The sequence below is a fragment of the Suricata suricatta genome, chromosome 2 (genome assembly GCF_006229205.1).
Source record: "Suricata suricatta isolate VVHF042 chromosome 2, meerkat_22Aug2017_6uvM2_HiC, whole genome shotgun sequence".
Classification (NCBI taxonomy): domain Eukaryota; kingdom Metazoa; phylum Chordata; class Mammalia; order Carnivora; family Herpestidae; genus Suricata; species Suricata suricatta.
In genome coordinates, this window is record NC_043701.1 from 125,706,194 (window position 1) to 125,725,561 (window position 19,368).

Consider the following 19,368-nt stretch of genomic DNA (forward strand, 5'->3'; position numbering starts at 1 on the left):
TAACTAGTTAATACAAGCTACCAGGTGTATTCCAGCCTTAGAACCTCTGCCAGGATTTTTTACCCAGATCTTAGGATGACTGGCTCCTTCCTGTCCTTCATGTCCCTCTCAAAAGCTACATTCACCAAGAGTTTCTCTTAGTTTCTAGACTAAGGCAGTCATCCAGTCACAGTCACTATATGATCTTTATCTTAGTACTCAGGGTGTTTTGAAATTATCTTGTCCCTTTGTTTTCTTTGTCTATTTCCCCCTTCTAGAATGTAAGTTCTACGCAAATCAAAATCTTGCCTGTCTGGCCACTATTCTATCATTCACCCACAGAAGAGTACCTAACACATGCAATGAGTGGGTTAAGAGAGCTTTGTTGAATGTTGGAGAGAATTCCATTAAGCAAGCCAGACTCCATGCCTCTATGGGATACACCATACACACAAAGCCAAACAGAATCATGTGGGGCTCTTCCACATACAGACAAATAGGAGGATTCAGGCTGAGCTTGCCTCTGAGTTTGTCTACCTGGAGTCCTCTGCTCTCTCCTTTCTATCAAGTTGTTCCCAATCCTTTTAGAGATCTGGGTCAGGTTGCATATCCTCAGAAAAGCTTTTTCTAACACATCTTGCCTAGGGTTGACTTCAATGGATTTTGTGAGCCCTTACCTGTCTTTATTAATGTGTGATAGATGCTATCCAAATCCCCCTAACCTACTGTTTTCATTCTAGCCCCCGTGTGTCCTCTCTTGAGGTAGACTATAATCTTTCCACCATCAGAGATGTATGTCCCTTATCTTCCCATAGTTTGGTAAAGTATTCTCACAATCAGTTATTTAATAAAAGTTGGCAGAATGACTTAGAAAATTATATTCCTGGGACACCTGGGTGGCTCAGTCGGTTAAGCATCCAGCTTCGGCTCAGGTCATGATCTCACAGTTCATGGGTTCGAGCCCCATGTCAGGCTCTGTGCTGACAGCTAGCTCAGAGCCTGGAGCCTGCCTCAAATTCTGTGTCTCCCTCTCTCTCTGACCCTGCCCTGCTTGCGCCGTCTCTCTCTGTCTCTCAAAAACAAATAAAAACATAAAAATTTTAAAAAGAAAGAAAGAAAATAAAATTATATTCCTGCAGGATTCATTCCTGCAAACCAGGGGGCCCTTGCATAAGAACTGAACTTTGGGGAACACTGGAATATGATTGGAGGAAGACAAAGACAAAGGATTAAACACATTAGGCTTTGCTTCGGATTCTGGTTCTCCTTCTCTCTCTACCCTTCTCCCACTCACGCTCTGTCTCTGTTTCTCTCTAATATAAACATTAAAAAAATTTTTTAAACACACATACATTAGGCTAATGAGGAAGAGGTAAAGAAGACTGGCATTCACCCAGGAGAGGACAAGAAAAGACCTCTGAACCAAACAATAAAATTTAAGGGCCAAGCAGAGGACAGGAAGCACTGAGGGGATCCAGAAGGAACAAAGACTCAAGGTCATAAGAGAATGGTGGCACTAAAACCAAAATGAGAAGAGGGTTTCTAGAAGAAACATGACAAATGTTGAGTCAGGAGTGAGATAAAGCAAAACATTTCTGGGTGTGTGTGTGTGTGTGTGTGTGTGTGTGTGTGTGTGTGTGTGTGTGAGAGAGAGAGAGAGAGAGAGAGAGAGAGAGAGAGAGAGAGAGAGAGAGAGAGAGAGGGAGAGGGAGGAGGGTACTGAGGTAAGAGAAAGGTGAATGGGAGAATAGTCCACAGTTACAGCACAACCAAGTTCATCTACCAGATATGGAAGGAGAACTGTTGGGCGAAGGTTTCCCCTAAGCTGCCTTCCAGTTCCAAATGCACTTCCAGAATATTATCTCCCAAACCACACCCAGCTCTCATGATGTGTGATAACTGAAATCCGAGAATTTCCAAAGTCTCCCCTGTGATTAACGTGCCCCTTTCCATGGTGATGCTTTCTAGCACTTCACTTGTCTTACAAGGTAGTATAAGCACTGATTAGATAAAGTCTCTCAGGAAATCAAAGTTGTCATGGTTGGGGTTCAGTTCTCCCAGCATCCACTGCTGGCCATTTGGGGCAGCCTTCCCAGACTACCTGACTAGTCAGTACAAGGGCCCAGGAGAGGGCCAGCTTCCCTGTGGAACCCAAAGGATCAGCTGAAGATGTGAGAGGCAGAGGCAGTCTCCTCGTGGGACCCTGGAAAGGTAAAGCGTGCTCTCTAGCAATAACATACATAGATCCACAGTGCCCTTGTCTTGGGCAATGTCTGCAGCCAGAGCCACACATGCTGCCCAAGTTACACCCCATGCGAAGGAAAGGAAATGAGAAGAAGTGACAGTGCTATCACTAATCACAAATTCTATTTATTTATTCATTCAGAGAGAGAGAGAGAGAGAGAGAGAGAGAGCGAGAGAGAGAGAGAGCATGAGCAGGAGAGGGATAGAGAGAAAAGGAGAGGGAGGACACCAAGCAGGCTCCGCGATGTTAGCACAGACCCCAATGCAAGGCTCGAACTCAAGAGCCACGAGATCATGACCTGAACAGAAACCAAGAGTCATACACTTAACCAACTGAGTCACCCAGGTGCCCCTTTAATCACAAATTCTTAGATTATCTCTTTGACCATTCATTTTAATGCTTTACACCTGATGTCCAAATCTAAAATAGACTGTTTATCCCCCCCTATTTTTTTAATAGAAAAAGAGGAAAGCAATTCAGAATCTATTCCTCTATCATTTGGGCAAATTATACATTAAAGCAGCTCTCTGCACCAGATTTTCTTTCCTCCTTTGCAGTCCTCATTTCCCCAGAAAATTCCCAATTACCATTCCTTCTAGGAGTGTATTCTAGACCGTGCCTTGATTTTAAAACTGCAAAAAAAAAAAAAAAAGTCCCACAGCCATTAATGTGTGCTAAGTTACTCATGGTACCATTCTGAATTCTGCTAAAAATATGTCAATTAGATGTATATAGTCTTCGTCCCCAGGAAATATATAAGCCAATACATGAATTCCCTGTCCTCTCCCTGCCCCCAACAGTGAGGAGATGGCCCAAGTGGCACCATGTTGGATTCCCACCCTTTGGCTGAGATCTGAGGCTTCTGCCACTTTACCTCTTAGGGGTTTGGTTGCCATATTCATCAACTCCAGTAAGACAGCCTTAAGCATGAGTTTCTCAAGGAACTAAATTGTACAAAATCTTAAAACAAATATATTTCCATCTAATGTTGTCTTAGAAAATGTTTATAGGAAGTTTCTTTGGTTAACTTATCAAGTGACATACTTTCTATCAGTAATATCATTCAGGGAATTGCTGCAAAATCTATGGAGTTTCAAGACAATATCAGACCATTTGTTCTAGTCGGATGGTATCTCATGGTTGATTGCTGACAACACCAGATAATTTCTGTAGTAAGTTTCTCTACACTGTGTTCGTTCAGAGAAATATAACCTAAGGAGAGTTGAGTGGCATGATTCTTACTGTCCTGGATGTGGACATTAGTTTTCATATCCTGTCCTTGGTTTCTACTCACCTTTGTCTATTGGTAGTAGTTTACAAATGTCTGTCTGAATAAAGAGGGGCCAGGATAGCTAACAATAAAGAATTAATGGTAATTTAAGTAAAGATAACATAAATTCAGAATCATTAAGGATTTTTTCCTAGAGTTCCTAACAACCACTAAGAATTTTATTCTTTTGGAACAATTTAAACTTTCATTCTGTGTTTGACCCTGTCTGTAATTTGCACTCTATGAAGTCATGCATATCTATTAGAGTTGGAAATGCTATAGTAGATGTCTAGTATTGCAAAAAGCAAACAAAACCTTAAGGGAAACAGACAACAGCATTTGAAAGCAGGATTGGGATTATTTTCATAGATCCCTATATTTTAAGGAGAAAAAAGGCTAAAGCAAATTACTCAAAGGTGAACACTCATGTTAATGTACTATTGTTATTACTATCAATAAATAAAACCCTATGTCTATGTGAAACCTTGTAGGAAAATCTTGAGCTGAGAGATGAAAGGTAAAAACATAATGCTACATTGGAAAAATTATGCCAAAATGGACAAATGTGAAACTTGTCAGTCAGGTATAATATTAAGACAACTACTTATATAATATGTGTAAGTCAAAGCTAAAAGAAGAACCATTTAGTCCAGTTTGAGGCAAGGAACCTAAAAAAAAAGTTAGGTCAATGCAGAATGTTAAACTATACAACCTGAAAGTAAAAACTCATGAACAAACAAGAATATTTTATTTTACTTCGATGTTCAGTCCAACTTTGAAAGCATGCTGGATTAACCACTAGAAGATATAAGATCAGTAACTAGTCAAGGAATCCATAATCTTACATAGTGAGCAGTAAAATGTTTACATAAGTAAATCAGGCTCTGTGCAAGTTTCTGCAAAGCAGATGCCTGTTGTCTAAATCCAGCTGTAATCTGTGATGTATTCTGGCCTCCTCACTTGAAGAAGAAATCAGAAAATGAAGAGGCAAGTGACACTGGATGAAAAAAACAAAAATACACAGAACCTATACTTAGAAGTTTGGTCATGGTCTAAGTGCCATGATACAGTAATTCCCTAAGAAAAGCCCACCAGACAAATACCTAGCATGAATAACTAAAATCCTAGAGCTACATGGAAGCTCAGTGTGGGGAACTATACTAAGGCTTTTATGCAAATACCCAGCATGCTGGCCTTCAGGTCTCCATGCCACTCCCATGCTCTAGAAAGCTCCTTTCATTATTCATTATTCATTATGCTCCATGCATGATTTTAATCACTAGAAAGTGGTTTTTGTTGTTGTTGTTGTTTTAGCTGAACATCAGCCTGAACACCTACTTATGAGAGGTTGCAAGTTGTACAAGCAAGTTCATCCATTATGGTCCTCACTGAGTGGTGCTAGAAGGTCCAGGTAGCCACCTTATAGGCCTAAAACTGCCAGTCACTGATGCGTTAGACAACAATGGAGGAAAAGCAGGGCTTACCTGGCTGGATCTCCTCTATCAGCATAGATGATAGGTTTTAGATACCAGATAAGGTAGTCAATCCTTCCCTGGCGTTTTAGATTTCATTTACTCCCAACTTTTCAGAATTAACTTGGGATACCCAACGCAAAGTGGCAAAGAAAGTACATTTAAAAAACAACTACTGTACAATCTACTAGAATTTTTGCTGCATTATAAAAAAATGTGTGTGTTGGGGCGGGGGGGGGAGGGGAGGAATGGTATCACACCTGGGTGGTTCAGTAGGTTAAGTGTCCAATCTGGATGTAGACTCAGGTCATGATCTCACAGTTCATGAGTTCAAGCCACAAGTCAGGTTCTACACTAACAGCTCGAGGTCTGCTTGGGATTCTTTCTCCCCCATCCCCTTCATGCTCACACATGTACTCACACATGCTCGCTCTCGCTCTCTCTCTCTCTAAAAATAAATAAATAAACTTTTTAAAATTTTAGATGAAGGTAAAAAGGAGGGGGTGGGGATTTAAAGATACAGGGAGTAGTAGAAAAAGCAATCTGAAACAGGCAAGAGTAACTCAGAGTGATCCATTAAAAATATAGTCTAAAGGATCTTTTTAGTGCTTCCCACCTCCCTTCCATCCTTCCTTTTCCCAGATGTGGTGCTTGCTTCCCATGCACCTACCAGCTCTCAATTCCTGAGGAAAATTTCTTCAGGGTCCTCTTCCTGAGGACCTTTTCATAAAGAAAAAGGTAGGTAGGTATATGTTAATAACATGCTAGTTTTTAGTTGAAAACTAAAGTTTCAGTTTCAATGTAAAAAATGATCCTCTTAGAAATATTTACATTTTAACAGAAGGAGCAAATAAGAGTGCAAACTTCCAATACTACAGCAGGCCATTTGGAAAAGTCAAGTAGAACCTGGGAGCAAGAATGTTCTTTCAGTGGCCCCAAAACCACTCCAAACTAGAAGATGAGCAAGGCGCTCATTTGTTTTATCTCTACTAAGACTTCACTTACTAAACACTATCTAGGATATTCAAATTCAACACACTTTATTTTTTTCATGCTGAAATGCTTTTACAGGAAGAAACTGCCACAGTCTTATTCTACATCATTGATTATCAACCTGGGGTGACTCTGCCCCCTAGCCTGGGGACTAGTCAACATCTGGAGATATTTACAGTTATCCCAGGGTGGGGGGAAGTGGGGGACGGTTGGTGCTACTGTCATCTAGAGGATAGAGGCCAGGGATGTTGCACAGGACAGCCCGTACAACAATTAATTAGTCCATTTAAAATGTCAATAGTGCTAAAGTTGAGAACACCTGCTTTATATGAACTAACTGTTATACAGTCGATATCTGGAGGGTGTAAACATTAATGCCAGTTAAATTACTATGCCATGATAAGAGTAAAAGTGACCGTAATTTGGGAAGACTATTTTCCTAACGTTTCTGTAACATCTTAATTCTGGCTCTGAATTATTTAAATTACTTTTTCAAAAGAGTCAATTGAATAAAATAAAGAGACTTTATATAGCTCATCTAAGTTTTTCTATTTTGGAAATAAGAGTTTTGATTAAAATTGGCATTTCTGAAACTCTAATTGCTAGTTATTGCTCGGGAAAGAAAGAAAAAAAATTATTTCCAAGACCAGCCAGATGGGAAGTCTCAAGATAAGAAATTATAAGCCAATGCTCCTATTCCAATCACAAGAAAATTTATGTTTATATATTTTTAGTTCTGCTTAAAAGTAAGCAATATATTTATTCAAATGGTGAGTCAAACTGCTATCAACTGGCTCACTAATTTTTTAACATAGGGTTTAATTCCCCAAATCTTTTCGGATTATTAATAAGTAGAATGGCAATGCTTACAAGAACACTCTGTATATTAAGGATTCCATAAACTCGAATAGAATCAAAATGGTTTCTGATATGGCAAAGGATATCTCTTTGTAGATGTATAATCTTCCCACAGAAATATTTAATGTCCATTTTTCAAAACTCATTTCTGATTGAAATATAATGGATGTTTCAGTTTATATGCCCCAAACCAGAGAATCCCAAATGTCTTCTTGACATCTGTATTGGAGTAACATTAATTCTTAGGACCTGCACACTTTAGTAACTTCTCCTCTTCCGTATCGAAAAACTCTCTCTCCTAACTTTATCATCCCCTCTCTTCTTCCTTTTTCTGCCATTCCCTGCCCCCCACTCCCAAGAAATGTCAGGACAGATGAAGATGACTTGAAGTACAGAGATGTGAGGAAAAACCACAATGGTTTCTTCTGTCATCCATGGGACTAAAAACTGTCCCCAAATAGGGAAAGATGGTGAAGTGAGGACTTTGACTTACTGAAAAGCATCTCAAGCACCTGCAAGGGCTTCCAAAGAGAAGAATCTCCAAGCCACTAAAAAAAGGCTCTTTTTTGAGGGTCTTGTTTTAGGTAGATATATGGAACTGTTTCCTTTAATTCAAATCTGTTTAAAAGCCACTGAGAAAGAACTCCAAATTGTGATACATCTCTTACTAGTTGCTTGGTTTTGACAAATAAAGCAATCATCAAAATCAAGGAGTGTGCACCGCTGTTAAAACCCCTATTTGACACAATATAGCAGTGGGATGGCTAGGGAAATAAATGGCATTACTTAACATAATCACTTAATGTTATGCAACCAACAGTCAGGTCTCATTGCTTTATCGCTTGCAAAGAGTTTGATGATAATAAAGTTGATTGTTAGTTTGAAGATATAAATTGTTCAGTAGTTAGAGTTGTTAATGGAAGGAAAGAAACACAAAAGAGGAAAAATAGGTTTTAGCAGCTCAAATTCATTGCTAATTGCTTGTGCATTCATTATAGGCTGACCAGGGCTAATTATCTAATTAAACTAAAGTTCTGCTGCCTTAGAAGAATTTCTCCCGCCAAGATGTTGGTTGTCAATTACCTCAGCAAGTCCTGCGGAAATGTACAGTTAACTCAAGGAGTGTTTTGCTTTTTCCAATAGCAATACATGGCACTCCTGGTGCATGATAATTTATGTTTAGAATTTTTAAAAAAGTTTTTCCTTAAAAAATACCATGGAAACTTAGTAACAATGGTAAATATTATTTAAGCAAGAGTCTTGTTCATTTCATTCAATGATTATATTCAAGAAATGTCTATATAATCTGCTTTAGGTAGAGACAACACAGGTACAAAGGAGAAGTCAAATATCATTGTATGCATGTTTCTGAGTGTTCTTTTCACATGCTGCTTTTAAAAATACATTTTAAGTGTCTTTTGTGATGCTCCACAGTATTTCACAGTGTGAAATTATATTACTTATTGTCATGTAATTATAATTTTTTAAAATTCACAGATTTTTTTTAAAGCTGGAAGAAAAGTTGTAAACCATGGGAACTAAATTCTTCGCTTTATAAATATGGGAACTGAGGTTCCAAGAAGTGAAATGACTTACCCAAAGTCACACCATGGCTTGCTAGAAACAGGACAAGAACTGCTATCCTCTCAGGTGTGCTTTCTTCCTTGATTCTGCTGTACCGCTTTCAAATTACACTGTCACTTTTCATGTTTTCTCTAAAATGCTGTTATAGAGCGTCTAGTTGGACAAGGTTTTTGGCATTTGTTTCTTTGTTGAGTGGCTTTTTAAAAGAAGGCTTCATAGCATTTCACCTCTCCAAGGGAATGTATAATCCTATACCTATTTATTTCAAATCAGTCAAATGCCGTGTGATGTGTTTTGTTCCCAGGAAATTTGATCCCAATTGGTGGGATCATAAACCATCAAGCAATATTTACTATGCATCCTTTGAGAAAGACATTTACCAAGAAAGTACCATTTCATTCTAAAGAGTTTTTCCCATCTTTACTTCTCTTGATCCTGGGGGACATGATGTCTGTTCCCTGCATCAACACAGAACTCTGAAACCTTCTTCCCCTTCCCCTTTCACAGTCATTTCTCAGGCAGGCAGCAGCAATGAACATACAGTTCTTTTCTGCCAAGTTAGAGAAGATGATTTTCCCTTTTACTGCCTCTCGAAGATGAACATCAACTGTTTCACCACTTGTGATTCAAATCCATTAATTAAAATAAATATAAAGTAAAAATCTTTCTTTCAGCCAAGAGGAAAAGGACAGATGGGGAAGCGGAGGAGGTGGAGACAGCTGATGTCTTCTTAGAGGGGGGGGATAAAAGGGAAAGAAAAACAAGAAGCATGAAATTGGGGGGGAAAGTTAATTAAGAGAGGTAAAAGGTGTTTGGATTTAATTTACAGTTCAGAACTATTTTGGTTTTCATAATTGCACTCCCTCAAAAAGAAGAGGAAAACCTCTCTAATATGAAATTGGTAGGGGGGTGTTCTCTTAAATCACCTCCAAAAATAGTAATACCTGGCCTTTGGCAGTGCTTCAGACTGAGCACAGCAAAAGCTTCTCTTCATTCATTCTTTTTTATTGCAAAACCCACACCTCCCCTCCCAACCTTCCCTCTGCATGCTCCTAATTTTTAACTACTTTCTCCCTTGCCTCCCATTGCCTGAAATAAGGCACTGGCAAGGAAGAGACAAAATGAACCACTTTTAGGTCCTTCTCCATCTCAGTACTACATGCCAGTAGTCTACAGAAGTCACACAGTTAGAAAACAATGTCTTATAGCTTATATCACACAACACAAACCCTGCAATTTTTTTGGTGCCATCTGCATACCGAAAGTCTAGCCTGAACACTAAAAATTCCTGAGTTTAGCATATTTAACTAAAAGCCTATACACCCAAATGATTTGATTTCAGATAACCACACAAAGTTAAATAAGAGTAGAGTGGAGCAGAATTACTTTGAAGATGTTAGTGGAGATGGAAAGAGCTAAGAGAGTTATTGTAATAATTTTAGATAAGTAAAACAAAATACATGGTTTTGTCCAAATTGTCCTTATAACTGTCTCCATCATCCATGTTGAGCCAATAAGATACTGAAAGGAATCTTAGAGTTCATATCCCAGAACCACTAAGAAGGATCTAGTGAGGTCAAGTGATTTGCTCAGTAGCACACAGCTACTTACTTAGTAGGAAAACCATGCCTAGAACCATCTCTTCTGCCTTCAAATGTGTTCTTTTTTTTTTTTTTTAAATAACCTGACACTTAATCATAATAATAGATGAGAAATATGGAACATTTTCTAAGAACTGAAAGGAAAACTACAATATAAACCCCAAATATTCAAATATAAGTATTTATGCCCATATTAAGTATGAGTAAGTTAGTCTAAAAGTAGGAAAATTTTTTTAGCAATTTAGTTACCATGTTCTAACCTAACATTAAAGGCAGATCTAGGAATAAGGAGGCAAGAGCTACTGGGAAAAAAGAAACCTTCCTGCCGGCCTTTAAACAAACCAACAATTGCAGGCTAGGAACTCTGGGCATTTGAGAATGTCGACGCTATTGTACTCTTTTGACTGAGCCCCAGTATGATCAAAACAGATGGACAAAAGAATCCTGAAGAAGGATTTAAGAAAAAAATCAGAATGTAATTTTTCTTGTGAATTAAGGAAAATAAGTCCTCATAAAGAGGAAGGCCAAGGGAAAAGACAAAATATAACCCTATTCCCAAGGAATGAAGAGATCAGAGAACTGAGGTGGAGTTAAGAGGGTGTGTGTGTGTGTGTGTTTGAGGGCTTTTCCAGTTCTTGGTTCCTGGTTAATTGAGTATTTTTTTAAAAAAATTCAGCTTTACTCACGCTTTTGTGTGCCTGGCCCATTTCTAAATTTAATAGTTAGATGCGAACAAGAGGTGAGAGTTAAGCTCTGTCAGTCTCACCCATCACTACATCGCTGTGAACTCCTGGAAAAAAAAATGTGGAGAGAATACACTTTAAGAAATAAATCGTCAAAGCAACAGTTCATCAACAATCCCTGTCAGATCCACCTACACAACAGATTCCTAATCTTTACACTAGTTCTCTTGTCTTTCCTCTGGGTTATGGCCTCCAATCAGGGTTTCTTTGCTGTTACACACTTCCCCCACCAATCTCTCAGAAATGTAAAACAGGATAATAATTCTCCTGCCCAAAGCTCTCCAAAAGCTCACTTTCAATAAAAGTACTTGTAGTAAAATCCAACTCCCCATCATGGGCCTCAACTCCCCATAACCCCCCTAAACATGGCCTAGAAGGTCTATAAAACATAGCCCTTGCCTACCTCCCCAACGTCATCTCCCTTCGGGAATCTCATAGCCCTTTTTCATTCTTGTCCCCAGTTATACCAAGCTCCTTCCCACTGAGTTAAAGTCATAATACCCCATACCCTGGTTAACAACCTTATATTTCCTGGTCTTGGAATGCTCTGACCCCAAATTTTTCCATCACTAACTCCTTAATATTCAGGAGCAGCTCAAATGTTATCTACTGATCACCCCTGACAACCCAGTTTAAAGTAACACACCATGCACACACACAAATCCCACCATCCTATCATCCTGTTTTGTCTTCATAAGCTTTATCTCTGTCTGAAACTATGCTGCTCAATGATTTATACTGTGTAACAACCTCCACCACTCACACACACACACACACACACACACACACGTACATGCACACACATGGGCAGGTAAATTCCTTGGGAAAGTAGATATTCCCTGCTGAACACCCAAAACCTAGCACAATGCCTTGTATCCAGCAGATCCTTACTATTTATCAAATGATAGATTCTGTCCATCCCAAACTTTCCCCAAAGCTTGTGTTTGCCTTATATTTCTAGTGCGTGTTCACTGTCACTTCTCCTTTGTTCCCTTTTCTGAATTTCTTTTGATCTTCATTTTGCTTGCTCCAACACAAAGGGAAACAGAGCAAGGGGCATAAAAAAGGACATTAATGGTAATAGAAACCTACTCATCCAAAGCTACAGGCAGTGGTGCAGGTCAAGTGAAGAGCTTCTTAAGGGCAAAAGCCCTTAGGATTGACCTCATCCATTAGTGCAGCTCTTAAGGACAGCATCAAAAGGAATTATAGAGGTAACCTGCCTATGGCCTAAAAAAAAAAAAAAAAAGTACTATGTGCCCTGTGGACACTCAGTAGTTCTTAAAACTATTAATATGCAAAAGATTCAGATTCAGATACAGTAAATGTAAACAGGATCTAGGAATCTGTACTTTTAACAAATTTCCCCAAGTGATTCTGATACAAGCAGTCTTTGGAAACTTTCAACTCTTTGACCAAACAATAATAGTAATGACCTGAAAGACAGTATCACCAGGTAGACAGTTTATAGTTTAACCAATAAAAAGTTTTTATCTCTACCTTGAAGATGATTCTCAAGTCAAATTCCATCTCAATATTTGCTGAGTATTAAAATCTTTGGTGTTTACTAATGTTTAAATGGCTTTTAACCACTTAAAACTATAATAATAGCTAATGTGATGGAATAGTTCCTATGTTCCATATGCTTTTGTGACATTTCTACACATGTTTCTTATTATCCCATTTCACAGATGAAGTTCCGTTAAGTAAGTACAGGTAACTATCAAGAAGTGACAGGTTTGAAAATGAAATACATCTATATGTTACTAAAATCTGAGTTCTATACAGTCTATCTATACCTACTACCAATTATATCTTAATAAAAGCAAAACCAGTAAATAAAAATCCAGATTTGTAACAAAAACAGGATTCTTTCTCTTAAATATTCCTCACTTTAGAAAAAGACTGCATGGGATTTCATTACATGCTGAACTTTGACAGTACAATTTAAATACCTTAACAATGGCACAGCAATCCAAAAAACGAGTATTAGGAGTCCTTTCTAAAACAAATAATCACACTCTTAATCAAAATTATCAAATATTAAGAACTGCTTCACAATTTACAGATCTAACAGTGACTCTCAAACTGGGCTGAAAATTAAGAATCACTTGGGTAGCATCTTAAAAAAAATATTCTAGGCCTCACACGAGTTCTTCTGAATCATAATCTCTGGGGTATGACCTCCATGTCTTTATTTTTATAAAGCTCCCCAAGGGTTTCTGATGAGTAACTAGGGCTCAGAAGGACTGTTCCCCCAACCCCAACATTTTACAGGTAAATAAATTGAGGACCTAAAAGGGTATTATCCCCCTAAAACATACAACTTGTTACTAGCACCATAGATTGGAAAAACAATATCCTGACTCCACATCTAGCACTTTTAATACCAAATCAAACTTTTTTTTTTGGTAAAACTGTACTTTTTTCTGCACTACTGATTAGGCCCTGCTGATTACCATCCTTAAGCAACTTATTCCCTTATCTGCAAACTGGGATTAATAACAGAGCCCACCTCTTAAGAGTGCTATGAGGATTAAATACTATAATATCCTTTAGGTAATGCACTTAATAGAGTGCCTGCATATACTAAGTGTTCATTAGATAGGTCACACAGCCCACTAAAAAAGCATGCTTTTTTTTAACTGGAGAGGATTTATGGAAACATTCTAATTACAAAATGAGAAAAAAAAAAACCCTCATGTTTAGCTTTAGAAGTCCAAAAGGACTTTAAACTCAGGGTAAGGTGATGGTCAAGAGCATGCCTGATTCTCGCACATCACTGTTTCTCATAAAATGCCCCAGAATCATCTAGTGTATCAATTTCTACATGACAGCCAGCAATCTGTATTTTTTTAAAGCTCCTCCCTACTTCCCCCTTCCAACCAGGTTCTTCTTAGACAAACCATGGTTTAATAACCCTTAGTGTACACGATCCTTGGTCACAACAAAAGGCCTCTCGAATCCCAGCAAAACTATCCTGCTCTGTAACCGGAAGAGCAGCGTCATCACACCCTGATGCAAACAACAGCTGGGGACGGCTGTGCAGAGGAATCCTGATCACTAGGGATGGCCTCAACTCTCTCATCTCCCAAGAAATTTGGAAAATTACAAAAGTGCTGTCCCGTAATCCCCGTTGATAGATAGTGCTGCCTAGGTGGCCAGGAAGACAGAAAGTTAACTCAAAAGCCTCCTTCCCAAGGGTAGGGACCAGAGAAGAGCGACCCTGGCTGGCGGAACACGCTGACCGGCACCAGAAGGTTAACGAACGACCCTCTCGCCACTTTTCTAGTGGTGGCCTAGAGCCTCTACCACGCCTCAGGCCAGCTGCCGGAAGCGCGTCACTCCGACCTACTGAGGATGCCGGGAGTTGTAGTTAACTGGCTACATCTCTTGCGCCCCAATTCACCTTTTTTTCAAACAAGCAAACACCTTGAACCCGTAAAGAAGGCTCTTTATAAGAAACAAATCCAATCCTTCCTTTTCCAGCTGGCAAATGAAACTCAGCGCTCATCCGTAATATCGGACTACAAATCCCAGCATGCTCTGTAAGACGATCAGCGCGCTCGAACACCGTCGTAGGTGTGAGCTGCTTGAATGGAACGTCGGGCGTAACGCAAAGCCTTACAACGTCCGCGCGACCGGTACCTGCTCCTCTGGTGTGAGTACGACGCGTGGGTCGTGCGCGTGCGCGCTCACCGGAGGCGCGGGGCGGGTGTGCCTGGCCGTTTCGGGCGCGAGCTACTGAGGTTGGCAGCAGCGGTGCCGCGCGCCCGTAAGACCGGTAGTTGCGGGGCTTCTAGCTTCGCCCCGGGCTGCGGGCAGCCGTGGCGGCCACCGGAGACCGCAAGGGGCGGAGGAAAGCAGGGGGCGGCGGGGGTCAGCCTCGGCACGCAGAGGATCAACCGGGCATGCCCCGAGACAACATGGCCTCCCTGATCCAACGGATCGCCCGCCAGGCGTGCCTCACCTTCCGGGGCAGCGGGGGCTGCCGCAGCGCTTCCGACCGCGGCGCGGCGCTGGGCTCCGAGGTCCCAATGCCTCAGGGCTTTCCGGAGAACCTGAACAAGCTGAAGAACCTGCTGACCCAAGTCCGCGCGGAGGACCTGAACATCGCTCCGCGCAAGGCCACGCTGCAGCCGTTGCCGCCCAACCTACCACCAGTCACCTACATGCACATCTACGAAACCGACGGCTTCAGCCTCGGCGTGTTCCTGCTCAAAAGCGGCACATCCATTCCGCTTCACGACCACCCAGGCATGCATGGCATGCTCAAGGTGCTCTACGGCACCGTGCGCATCAGCTGCATGGACAAGATGGAGGTGGGCGGCGGGCAGCGGCCACGGGCCCCGCCGCCAGAGCAGCAGTTCGAGCCGCCGCTGCAGGCCCGGGAGCGGGACGCCGTGCGGCTGGGCGTGCTGCGCTCGCGAGCCGAATACACCGAGGCCAGCGGCCCCTGCGTCCTCACCCCTCACCAGGACAACCTGCACCAGATCGACGCCGTGGACGGGCCCGCCGCCTTCCTGGACATTCTGGCCCCGCCCTATGACCCGGACGACGGCCGGGACTGCCACTATTACCGAGTGTTGGAGCCCGTCAGGGACAAGGAGGTCTCCGGCTCGGCCTGTGACTTGCCCCGAGAGGTGTGGCTCCTGGAGACCCCGCAAGCCGATGACTTCTGGTGCGAGGGGGAGCCCTATCCAGGTCCCAAGGTCTTCCCTTGAAGCCGCCAGCGCCCGGTTGCCATAGGCCGAAGACGTGCCCTGTTCACATCTGGGCCTGGCTGCCCGCGACTCACCATAAGGGCTCTCTCCCTACCCCCAGGCCTGGGCGTTGGATCTACTGGAATGGGCTGTAGCCGCTTCCTCCGGAGCCGTGGGAAGTGCTGGCGACTGGAGTCCAGCCGCGGGGCCGGGTTTAGGGGCGGGGAAGGCGGGTAGACTAGGTTGTTTTCTGGCTCTGTCACCGCCATCGGGGTTTTGATTTGGGGGAAGGAGGGCAGGGGACTATCTGAAGCGCTTCCATCCTAAAGCCATAATGAAGATAACTCTTTTTTCTGTTCCTTATACTATACAAAATACACAAATGCACCCACACCTCCTATCCCGGATAAATAGGATTTGTTTTCCACCTATGTCCATTTTACTCCTTATTGTTGTAATTCTAACTTATTGACTGCATGACCCAGTGGTTTGAATTGTTTATAGTTCAAGTCATTGGTAAAAACTAGATTTAAAAAGATGAGCTACTATTTAAAGTGAAAATTAGATCTTTTTTCCAGAGTTGGGTTATCACCCCCAAAACGTAACTATGCATGTAGAGGACAAGATTTGTTTTCTTTCCTCCTCTTGCCCAGTAGCCACATCTGGTTTACTCTGGCAGCATCTACTAAGAAATTCAGCACCTGCATATCTCAGTGACAAGTGATCACTTAGAGCTTATCATCCCCATGAGTCTCCAGATCTGGGAGTTGAGCAGATTTCTTGTTGCAGATTCACCTTTAATGCAAAAACTAATTATCCTCAAATGACTTTTTTTTTTTTGTCTGAGTGCGCTTTAAGAGGTGATAGGTTAATTCTGTGTTGTCTTAACCAGAAGATCCAAAGGAGCTGAATCGCTATGCTTCCAAACAACTGAATGTAAAACACTTCTAGTCAGTTGTTGAATGCTATGCCCCTATTCACTTCCAGTATTTTCTTGCAAAAATAGAGAAAAATGTTGATGACTGTTTCAAATTCTCAGGAACTCTAATGTTCCAGAAGGCTGGTGGTTCCAGTGTGTGTTTTGATGGCAGTGTTCTCCCTAGAGTAGCGAGCCAGAACTTGCTTCATCTGGTGTGGTTTTCTATAGGAAGAGAGAAAGCACATATGATCCAGACTACAAAATAGAGAATTGCCTATTCTGCTGGCCATTTTAGGGCACCAAAACTTGGGACATAACACTAACCAACCTCTTAAAACAGTTGTGCTATCTGTAACTAGTTTTATTTTTGTCCTTTAGGTAACCTCAGCAACTTGTTTACAAATGTATTTACACCATTTGCTTCAGGCTATGGAGCACTTTTGTTTCCCTCTTTTTACTATTTATAGGATTCCTTTTTCACAACACTTTTAATAAAAACAAACTGTAGAAATAAACACATTAAAATCTGCCCAGCTGTTGTCTAAGCCCTCTTGATTGACTTGCCCAAATGGCAATAGAGTGCTAAGGTCTGGAATAAAGGGAGACTTGCTATTGGTGGAAAAGTGTTGACCCTGTGGAGAAACAGTATGTGCCTTTGCCTCTTTATGCACACTGGGTTACTGTGGCCCAGAGTGAAGGAATATTTGTTCCCAATTTTTTAAATAGAATAAGAAGGCAAATTCTTTAATTTTTTTAAACAAATAAGATTATTCAATGTGAAATGCCACTTTTGTAAAACCTGAAACACCCATAATGCCAAGCCTTTCCTCCAAGGTTGCTAACACTGTTTTATGTGGCTTCACATTATGGTTTAGTTTAATATGCCTTGGGGGCAGTTTGGAGCAGTTCATAAAGCAATTCAGTTTAAAACTAAATACTAGATATGCAAATGATGATTTTCTTAGAAAAATGTTCACAAAATGGGTCTTTTTAATAGCACAGTAATGAATGTGGTTATCGGTCACATACCTGTTCTGAATTACAGCAAAAAGTTCATGAATTTATAAAATTACTGGTAGTGATGTATATGCTATAATACAACCTAGAATGCATTAAACCTACAAAAACATTCTAGCAATAGAACAGTTTAAAAGGAGGAATTGTTTTTCCAAACTTTATGAAAAGTTTTAAAGTCCTCAAGTACAAACAAGCTGAATGAAAAATAAGGTGCTTTTCAAAAGAACTGAAATTGTTGCAGGCCAAAATAGCAGTATGGTATCTCTAATTTAGTTCAGTAAAGACAGTGAAACTTGTGGTTCACTAATAAATTCTGAGCAAATTAATGGTAAAAACAGAACTTGTTTTAGCCACTAAAGAGAGAATATTCTTATTACAAAGAAAATGTGGTGCAGCAAACCTGGCGCCTCTGCGCATAAACTGCTAGTCGTGACTGACTCCATGTGCTGCTATTGCATTTCTACATATTCCTGCAATATAGACTGTATTCTAATAATGACTGAGGGGAAAAGTAGTCTTCCCCTCCACAGACTGATGAGCACAATGATACTGATCACTTTTCTGTTGAATAACAAACGCAATAATTGCCTTTGAGTGAGAAGTCTGTCTCAATTCTTAAGCTTTTTAATTCTCTGGTTATAGCAAAAGCCAGTTTTATTAATGGCGAGTATTGTGTACCTACCTACTACTTTATGAGAATTGATTTTTTTTTATTAAGCTTAATTCATGTGGTTTGAGGTTATGCTAACTGCTGTTTATTAATGAAAATTGTGGGCCCATTTTTAAAGTACTAGTTGTCAACAGGAGTGGGTTTTTTGAACTTTTAAGACGAATACACTTTAAATTCTTCCAGAATCCACACCTTTTATTCCTCCTTTTGCATTGTCCCCTTGTAGCATTCCTCAGCCTTGGCGCCTCAGGTAGCCTGTTACTGCTCATTTATTCCAAATGACTTTGTATCTTGTGCGCTAGCTAGCTCTACTGCTCAACAAAGAAGCGGTATGTCTAATTCAGGGTTCAGCGCATTACTATTCAACTCTAACCTGAGGACAGTGCCACTCCTTGTAACCCTTCTCATCTGAATTCTGAGCACCAGGTTACAAATAGAAGCCAACCACTATCATTTCAGTGCAATGAAGCATCTGTCAAAGAAGAAAATCATTTGTTAAGCCCCATATATTTACTGAATCTTCAGATCCAGAGAGGTTTACATTTCTGGATTAAAATCAGTGTACTTGTGGAAAATAAAGGCATGTTTGAAATTGTTAAAGAGGTAAATCTTGATTATTGCAAAATGAAGGAAAATACTATGATGTCTAATTACTTACTAAACATTCATTCTATAATATTATGTTGTACTGAAAACTGGTGGCTTTCTGCAGATTCCAAAGTCCAATAGAAACTTAGTCATTTCCTCATGAGCTTTTTGAAACAATCTGATTGAAAACATATCTGAAATTAATGCCTAATCATATTATTTTGCTACAACAGAAAATAGTTCCCTTTTGTGTTTAAGGAAAATAAACTAGTGCAGGAAAACAAAAATGATTTTATCCATGAAGGAAAGACTGTTTGGACTTAAATATGTCTTGCCTTTTTCTGTAAAGTTTGTTTAATTGTAGTTTGGACTGGCAGCTTTTTAGGTACTTGATGATGCTGACCATTCTATATATATATATACACACATATTGGACAGTTAAAATATCACTACAAACATTTTCAATATATACCAAACAATTTGGCTTAATTTCATTTGCAGTTGACATTAAATACTCATTTATGAATAATTGAAAATCTTATTTAGTTTAATAGACCTACTTTTAATATGCAGTGAACCATCTTAAATGAATTATGATCTTTAAGCAGTTACTCTTCAGAAGTTTCTTTTTAAACAGGTTTGCCATCAGAAATACTGTTCAGCAAGGCAAATGGAATATAAGAAGGATCAGACTTAGCTTTATATACTTTATTTCTTAAAGTAAAA

General features: G+C 40.3%; 1 protein-coding gene and 1 long non-coding RNA gene across 3 annotated transcripts in view; one reads left to right on the forward strand and one right to left on the reverse strand.

The window, feature by feature from the left end:
• The window catches only part of LOC115285451, a 117,240-nt gene extending 104,392 nt beyond the window's left edge, over nt 1-12,848 (reverse strand). The window contains exons 1-2 of one of the 2 annotated variants that reach the window (XR_003905532.1): nt 12,701-12,848; nt 10,689-10,792 (exon numbers count right to left, since the gene is read on the reverse strand). This is a non-coding gene — a long non-coding RNA (uncharacterized LOC115285451). Of the gene's footprint in view, nt 1-10,688; nt 10,793-11,837; nt 11,981-12,700 lie in introns of those variants that run through there. The other variant, XR_003905531.1, reaches the window with a different exon arrangement.
• A 1,469-nt stretch (nt 12,849-14,317) lies between these two features.
• On the forward strand, nt 14,318-18,654 carry ADO (2-aminoethanethiol dioxygenase). Its single transcript, XM_029931748.1, has one exon. The coding sequence runs from the start codon at nt 14,657-14,659 to the stop codon at nt 15,467-15,469; it is 813 nt and encodes a 270-aa protein (XP_029787608.1). The 5' UTR covers nt 14,318-14,656; the 3' UTR covers nt 15,470-18,654.
• The last annotated feature ends 714 nt before the right edge of the window (nt 18,655-19,368 follow it).